This window comes from Colobus angolensis, unplaced genomic scaffold (assembly GCF_000951035.1).
Source record: "Colobus angolensis palliatus isolate OR3802 unplaced genomic scaffold, Cang.pa_1.0 Scaffold36, whole genome shotgun sequence".
Lineage (NCBI taxonomy): Eukaryota > Metazoa > Chordata > Mammalia > Primates > Cercopithecidae > Colobus > Colobus angolensis.
In genome coordinates, this window is record NW_012116932.1 from 5,736,786 (window position 1) to 5,745,647 (window position 8,862).

Consider the following 8,862-nt stretch of genomic DNA (forward strand, 5'->3'; position numbering starts at 1 on the left):
AAAAAAAAAAATTAATAACACAAGTGAAATAATGTTATACATGGATATTGTCCTGTCATTTGTATTTTTCACTTATTATATCCTATGGCAACTCATAGAGAACTACTATTTTTTTTTTTTTGCTCCTATAAATAATGCTGTAATGAGCAACCTTGTTCATGTTTGTACATACTTTGCATAGCTATACAATGTTTCTGTGGAATAATATCATAGAAGTGCTTGGCCAAAGGTGTGTACATTTTAGTAGCTGAGATACTGCCAAAATGCCCTTCAAAAAGATTATACCAGAATATAATCCCATATGCAAAATGTAAGAGTTCATGGACATTTTAAACATGTTTTGAACCATATCCCAGATTTTATCCCTAGCTCACATCTCACTCCCAAACTCTGGACTTGTACATCCATCATGTTCTTGACATCTGGATGGTACCTCAAACTTAATGTGTCCGCAATTGAGTGCCTGCTCCTCCTCAGCCTTCCCCATTACAGTTAATGGGAGCTCCATTCTTCAGGTGTCCAGGTCCAAAATTTGGAGTCATCCTTGACTCCTCTCTTTCTCTCACAGCCCCCACCAGTAATTCCTGTTGACTCTACCTTCAAAATATATCTGGAATCCTATCAATTTCCACACTCAACTCCTACCTCCAAGGTCTGAGCCACCATCCACTCCCACCTGAATTGGGTATTACAAGAGTCTCCTCACTGGGCTCTTGCTTTAGCCCTTGTCCCTCCATGGTGACTTCCAGTAGTCAGAGGATTCTTTTTACATTAGTCAGATTATGTCCCTCCCTGGCTTGAAGCCTTGCAAGTGCTCCCCATTTTGCCCAGAGTAAAAGTTGAATTTTTTTTTTTTTTTTTTGAGACAGAGTCTCACTTTTGTTGCCCAGGCTAGAGTGCAGTGGCGCAATCTCAGCTCACCGCAACCTCTGCCTCCCAGATTCAAGTGATTCTCCTACCTCAGCCTCCAGAGTAGCTGGGATTACAGGCATGTGCCATCATGGCCGGCTAATTCTGTATTTTTAGTAGAGATGGGGTTTCACCATGTTGGTCAGGCTGGTCTTGAACTTTCAACCTCAGGCAATCCGCCTGCCTCAGCCTCCCAAAGTGTTGGAATTACAGGCGTGAGCCACTGCGCCCGGCCAAGTTGAATTCTTTGTTGTTGTTGTTGTTGTTTGAGGCAGAGTCTTGCTCCGTTGCCCAGACTAGAGTGCAATGGTGCAATCTCAGCTCACTGCAACCTCCTCCTCCCGGGTTCAAGTAATTCTCCTGCCTCAGCCTCCCAAGTAACTGGTATTATAGGTGCCCACCACCAACCACTCCCAGCTAATTGCGTGTGCGTGTGTGTGTGTGTGTATGTGTATTTTTAGTAGAGACAGGGTTTCACCATGTTGGCCAGCCTGGTCTTGAACTTCTGACCTCAGGTGATCCACCAGCCTCAGCCTCCCAAAGTATTGGAACTATAGGCATGAGCCACCATGCCCAGCTGTAAAACGTGAATTCTTACAAGGCCCAACAGGACTTGGTCCCGGTTACTTCTCTTTCTCCTCCCATGATCACCCACCCCCCACTTCCCAGTTCCCTTGCTCTCACAGCTCAGCCACACTGGCCTTGTCCTCCTTGCTCCTCCTCCGGCATGCCAATGCCCTCCTGCCTCAGGGTGTATTTCCTGTGCCTGGAATCTTCTGTCCAGATATCTCTAAATGTCTCAGTCCCTCACTTCTGTCAAGGCTTTGCTTGAATGTCACCTTTCCCATAAGATCCAGCCTGATCAACCCCTTTACAATTTAATTGGCACGCAGGGCGGTTCACTTGGCGTCAAGAGTTCAAGAGTACCCTGGCCAACATGGTAAAACCCCGTCTCTATTCAAAATACAAAAATTAGGTGGGCGTGGTGCCACACACCTGCAATCCTAGCTACTCAGGAGGCTGAGGCAGGAGAATCACTCAAACTTAGGGGGCAGAGATTGCAGTGAGCTGAGTTCACACCACTGCACTCCAGCCTGGGCAACAGAGCGAGACTCTGTCTCCAAAAAAAAAAAAAAAAATTAACCCTATCCCATTCCTGAACTCCTTTATCCGACTTTTTTCATTTTGCTTATTATCTGCTAATATCCTATACAATTCATTTCTTACATTTGTTAAAATATCTCTTTTCTTTCCATTAGAATTTGGGCTCCAAGAGGGCAGGGGTTTTTGATGTGTTTTGTTCACAGATGATTCCCAAGCCTCTAGAACAGTGCCCAGTACACAGGAGCTGCTCAATAAATATTTGTTGAATAAGTGACATAGCAGAACAGTTTTCAAATGTGGGTCTCTTCAGTTCACACACCCCTTAAGTGTGCTTCCTCCCTCAGGTGAGTTAGCCTCTGCCTCCTCCTTCAGATAAGGGTCTGAGGGCAAGTTTCCTGACTGTTCCCCACACCAAGCACTATATTCTGCCTCTGGGGTGGAGGTGAGCACTGGGACAGTCCACAGTGAAATGAACATCACAGTTACATTTACAAATGAATACACAATAAAATCCCATGAATATAATTATGGAATAGTAACCCCAAATAATCCCATACTGTCCTGGGACTACCAGCAAGTCCAGTTCATTATGTTATGCCATAGTTCACTATGGCATCCTGGATCCCTGCAAGGTCAGGACCTGAGGATCTGACCCTGCATGACCTGAGGACTCTCACTTTGCCACAGCTGCTCCCTTGAGAGGAGCAGCCTTCACTTCACTTTTCCTCCTGATGCATCTGGACTTGGGCCCATGACCCTCTGAAGGGAGCTCCTATGGGAGTTTTGCAGCCCTCAAAAGCAGCAGGGGCATGAGCTTAGACCAACAGCCTCAGGCTGGGTTCTGGCCACCTGGATCTGTAGAGGGGGCCAGGCAGAGGATGGTTATGGGAATATGAGATTCTGGTGGCCTTCTAGCAGGTACTTATTTGTGCCCTGTACTTGCCATCCATTATTTCTGCCAGTTCTAAGGATGATTATAGCTCCTGATTGAGGAGCTCAGAGAAGCGAAGTCACTTTTCCAAAGTCTTAACAGCAGGAAGCTGCAGGGCCAAGATTTAAACAGCCCCTTCACCCCGTATTCTGGAGCAGGGGCTCTTAAGACAGGGAGGGGGCAGAATAAACCCCATCTACCTCACCTACCCAAGCTGGGCTAGGTTTGCATTTCATGGGGCAGGGACTCGAAAGGGTCAGCCCTGAAGCACGCTTGTAGCCTGACCATCCTGAAAATTGTCATTCTTGGGTTGATAATACCCCCTCCTTAGGCCTCCAGAGAAAGTCGTGGTGGAGAGGCCAAGGGAAGTGGCTTGAGGCAGGCACTGGCACCAACACTAGGTCTCTCTTCCCTGTCTCCAGTGATCCCAGAAACTCCATCACCCCATCCACCCTCACACAGACATGGAAGACTGGGCATGGTCAGGAGAGTGAGATGCCAGAAACTCCCCCATTAAAGAACTAGTCTTTGGGGCATGTGTGGGCCCTCTGTGCACCCAACTAAGCCTGCCAAATAGCCCTCTGAGTCACCGGGATCTCAGGGGATCTTGCACAGGCAACTGAGAACTGGGTTTTGAGGAGGGTAATTTAGGCACCTGGCCAGGGCTGGGCCCACAGACAGCCCTGGGAGTTGAAGGCAGAGGGAGTGAAGGCAAAGGGAATGGAATCCAGCAAATTTGTGGCTTGGAGCAAAGCCTCTTTGCCTCCGCTGAGCTCCAGTCCCTCCACACATGTTCCATCGTACCGCATAGGCTTACCCCCAGCAGGAACCAGCAGAGCACCTCCCAGCCTGTGAGAGCCAGGAGGGGCCGACAGACAGGGGAGGAGAGGAGAGGACTGGAATGAGGGCTGACCCACAGCTCCAAGCAGCCACTGGGTTTCTTTATGAGCAGGGAGGGGCCCAGCCCTCCTGTCTGGCAGAACCTGGTTGCTTGTGCCAGCTCTGAGTCAGCAGTGCCCATCCTGCCCAAGAACCCTGGGCTAGGGAGGAGGCTGCAGCTCCTATGTCTGTGTCAGGGGCCAGAGGAGGGATTCTGTGAGGTGGGTTTGGAGCATGCAAAGAAAGAGCCTGGCTGCAGCCCCCACCATGGTACAGAGACAAAGGGAAAAGAGAGGCTCCCAGGTAATGTCCTGGCTTGGGGCCTGGGGCTCAGAGTTGGGAGATGATGTGAATACATAGGAATGATGACTGAGATGAAGCCATGTCCACTCCTGGTGTCAGAGTTTCATTGTGGCGCTGCCTAGGAAGAGGAGGGGGGCTTGAAGAGGCCTGACTTGCTGAGAACAGGTGCTTGCAGGCTCCAGGAGTATCAGAGGTGCAGGTGGTAGGCTCCAAGGCCTGAGGAGGCCCCCAGAGGGCAGAAAAGGGGACTCTTCTTCCCCGCTGGCCCCCTGTATGGAGGTCCAAAGCAAGGCCTGCCAGTATGGATTTGCTCATCCCTCAGCAAACATGGGGTACAGCCCTGGGCGGAAGGGAAACCAAGGAGGGACCTGACAGGCCTGCCCAAGGCAGGGGTGTTCGCACTGCAGGACAGGATTTGAGCTGAGTGCCAGGTAAGGGGTGAAGCCCCATCTGTGGAGAAGGGGCATGCAGAGCATGGGGCTCTCCAAAGCCCGGAAGTCCTGGTCCACTTTTAACTCCCAGAACCAGAAGACTGACCTTCAGCTATTCCACATCCCTTATTCAAGGCCACCCAGGCCTAGTAGGGCCCAGATGAGGAGGGATTGGGGTAAGCCCTGCCCCCTCCTCCCAGAGCTGGCCCGACTAGCCTTGCCTGACTCTCACATTGGCCTTATCAGCCCAGAAGGCCTGGGTGGCTTCACTAGGGGGCCTAGCACCCCATCCTGGGAGGCCCTCTGGGGGCTCTCTGACACCAGGAGCCCAGTTTTCCCAAGGGACTCTCCAAAGGAGTGGTGGGCAACAGGATCCAGGGATCCTCCCAGGGTCTATAGTGGGAGGGGTCTCTGGGCAACCTATAAAGGGGGTTTTCTGGGTCCCAAGAGTTAGGGGGTGGGTCTGCATAGGGACCTTGCCCAGACAGCCCCTTGGGAGGCCACCTGAAGAAGGGACCCTGGGGATCCTTACCCTCGGCTGCATGGATCGCTGGGGTTTCGGGATATGAGAGGCTCAAAAGCGAATTCCGTGCACCTGCTTGCTTCCCCTTCCACCCCCAACACTCCATCAAAGGCACTCTTGGGGTTAGAAACCTCCTAGCGAGAGGGAAGGGGACCCTCCTCCAGACAAGGTCCAGGTATTGCTCTCTGAAGACCTTCTAATCGTGTCCGTGCACACATTTCGCAGAAGGGAAAGCGAACACTGGGGAGCTGCGGCTGGAAGCCTGGACGCCGCGTCTCCCCAGCTCAGCAGCCCGGCTGGGCGTGGGACCTTACACGATCCCTTCCCCGGGATGACGCCGGATTCTTTCCAGCATCACCCCGACCCCAGCGAGGCGCCCACAAACAGGGCGTGGGGCCCGGCCGCCCGCGGTAATGACAGGGCCCGCGGACCGTGGGTGGCGGCGGCGGAGGAAGCTGGAGGGATCTGGCTATTTCTGGTCGGGGCGCACCCGCTGGCCCGGGCCAGGGTTGGCCAGTCGTCCGGGCCCCCAGCTCTGCCCTCCCTCTCGCGTCCCCACGAGGGGGCGGGGAGAGACGCGGGTTGGCGGGCTCAGGGGGCGGGGGCGCAAGCCGGTGGGGGCGGGGCGGTGGTGTCCCGGGACCACCCCCGGCCTCCTCCCACCGCGATCCATTCAGGTCCCTCCACCGCACTCCGTTTGGACCCCAGGCCGCCGGTGCTGTCGCCACTCACGTGAGTCCCGCGGTGCCCCTCCCGCCGCGCCGCCCGTCGGGCATGGACTCGGGCCGGGACTTCCTGACCCTGCACGGTGAGTGCCTGGCCCGCGCGAGCGGGAGACCCTGCAGGGGCTGACGCCTGGAAAGCCGTTCCGGGCCCTGGACAGGGAGCCCCCAGCTCCTTCGGCCGCCTCCACACCACCCCGGGCCCTCTTCTCTGCCCCTTCACCGGACTGGGAAAAATCTCAGCCCCCGGCTCCCTGGGTGGGACTGCCGGGCACGACCCTGGGCGTTTCCAAGCTTGTCCAAGATCTAGCCTGGGGGGTGGGCGGGCGGTACGGGTCTGAAGACTTCTGTCAGCCTCGCGGACCCCCTTGTCCTGGTCATGAAAGTCTGAGCTTGACGATCCCGCTCGCACGGAGGGGCGGAGAAGGAAGGAAACAGCATACGAAAACGACCAAATTCTCCTTGCCCCATCCGGGCCGCCCCAGAGGCTCCCCAAAGCCTGGGCGTGCCTGGACCGCGTCAGGCCGCGCGGGTGTGGCGGAGTAGGGGCTAAGGGGGTGGGGCGAGGAGGTGTGCAAGGTTAACCGTGGTCGGGCCATGCAGCCTTAACTGCCCAGCGCAGAATAGTCAGCGATGCCCAGGCTGGGAGAAGCAGCCCGATCCCCTCATCTGCAATCCTCCTGGGGGTACAGGACCAGGTCTCAGCTGGAGCTCCTTGCTCCATCCTTTGTCCAGCAGAGCTTTGTTTCCTCTGATAGGAGCCAGCTCTTTGCCCTTTCGCTGTCCCTCCAGCAGCCAGGGAAGCCTGGGCTCCTGAATGCAGATCTGGAGGCCTTCTGGGAGGCAGGAGGATGGGGATGGTAACTTTGACTGGGCGCCTCTTTGCTCCAGGACAGGCACTCACCCACTCTTGGTGAGCTTGCCCTCCTGCCCCTCCAGATCACTTGCCAGCTCAGCAAACCCTGCTCCTTTCATACCAATTACTGCTTTACTGTATATCCTCACTTTTTTAGTACCCTTGGGGTTGGAGACTTTAGTGGCCACCACCCATCCATCTAAACTGTTCGTGGACATAATAGATGGGAAAGAGAAGGGCACAGTCTTCTAGCCTTCCACTAGAGTCCCCCTGGAATTTAGAGGTACTTAGAGATGTTCCCATCAGCCAGCCTCCAGTCTATCTCGTGTTCCCCAGTTGGCACAGACCCGGTCCTCCTGGCCCAGAGAGACCTTGTTCTGTGCCCAGAGCTGTTGCTTTTACACCAATAGCCTAGGCTCCTTAAAGCCACCTTGTCTAGATGAGTCATGGAGTCCCTGCCCCTTCCAGTGCCCCCTCTTCTTTCTTCAGGCCAGTGGTGTCTTTAGTGCACCTGCCAGACTAGCAAGAAGGGAGGCTGGGCAGCTGAGAGGACACAGCAGAGACCTCTGCTTTCTCTCTGACACAGCGTCATTCCTTGGCTCCTGTTGGAACAGGCTTCATCCTCAGTGTCTGTGCCTTTGTTCAGTTTCTCTCCTAAGGCAGCCCTGGTATCTTTTCCATGGAGGAAGACATACGGAGGCTCAGTCAGGACCTCCCAGTCCTGTGGCATAGGCTTGGCTGCCCTGGCCCACCACATTTGAGACCAGTCTCCCAAATGCCTAACTCAGTCCAGCCTTTCCTGAAGGGTTGACATGAACACTGTGACCCCAAACTATTTTTCCTGAAGGCCCTGCCACTTTTGGCTCATCACCCAAGATTACCTCCTTAACTGCCATCTGTCTACACTGCAAACCAGACAGGGAAATAAGAACCTGTCAAGGAGGATGGTTGGTGGGAAGGGGTGGTCACTGTGCCCTGTGCTGTTCCAGGTTGTCTACACTTGCATTGGAGAGTCTGTATCTGTTTCACAGTGTGGGTACCCCAGCACTGGATGTGCTGCCGGACCACACTCTCTGGCTTAGGGCTCCACACTCTCTGGAAGGAGCCCAGAGGGACTCCTTCTATTGGCCTGGGGAGCTATGGTACTCACCTAGATGTGACATGTCCCTTCTGTCCTCACCCCAGATGCATGCAGAGGTAATGTAGTTTACTGGCATAGATTCCGAAAGCAAAGTACCTGGGTTCAAGCCTTGGCTTTCTCATCTCAGACGAATCCCTTGACTTCTCTGTGTCAGTTTCCTCATCTGTAAAATGGGGGATAATACCATCTACCTCATAGGGTTGCTATGAAGATTGAATGAGATATCTGCACAGCAGTTAGAACAGTGCCTGGTACTCAGTGAGAACTATGTTCCTGCAGGAGGCCCCCTCCCCAAGTTTCTATGTCTTATGAGTTGCCATCTATAGTTCTTTGGGAGATAATGGGGGCATCATAAGGTAGTTCCTAGTCAGGGAAAATAGGACCAGAACTAGATTCAAGAGTGAGCCAGCCAGCTCTTTCTAGTGCCTCTGAAGCCCTCGGACTGATACGACAGCTTCCATTCTCCTTCCTTCACCTACTTCCTCCACTCACTATGCCTGGACTGGCTTCTCTAGCAGGTTCCCCAAGGTGCCCAAAAAGACATCACCTCCCAGAGCCCTCCCCTCACTGAACACCCCCTACATACACACTAACTTTTCCTACACCCAATCCCTTTTGCCCACCGCCCCCCCTCCCCCGCGAGAGGTGCCATTTGTAAAAATAGAAAATAGAGGGACCTCATCTTGGCCCCAGGAGACCTGGGCTCCAGTCCTATCTTTGCTTCTACTTACTGTGGGTCTGAGAATCATCCATGGGATAGCAATACATATTTCACAGTAGGTGTTGTGAACATAAATACCAATGGGCATAGGAATTCTAGGTTGCCCCAAAAACCAGTCCTCCAAGAGATGATGATTCCAGAACTTTTAGTAAGTTGGAGTGGCCAGCTCCTCACCTACCTATGTTCCAAAGCTGTCTGTCCCTAGGCTTCCAGGCCCATGCTACACAGGCACACACTGATCCACACCAATCTTAACTTTTTGTGCCACAGACCACTTTGGCAGTCAGGTGAAGCCTGTAGACCCTTTCTCAGGATCATGTTTTTATTTATTTATTTATTTAT

The 8,862-nt window shown here is 53.5% G+C and overlaps 1 protein-coding gene across 1 annotated transcript in view; it reads left to right on the top strand.

The window, feature by feature from the left end:
* Positions 1-5,634: 5,634 nt before the first annotated feature.
* Positions 5,635-8,862, top strand: part of PLCD1 (phospholipase C, delta 1) — a 22,489-nt gene continuing 19,261 nt past the window's right edge. The window contains exon 1 of the mRNA XM_011953336.1: positions 5,635-5,888. Within this exon, the coding sequence (XP_011808726.1) occupies positions 5,855-5,888 (34 nt within the window). The 5' untranslated portion in view covers positions 5,635-5,854. The remainder of the gene's footprint in view (positions 5,889-8,862) is intronic.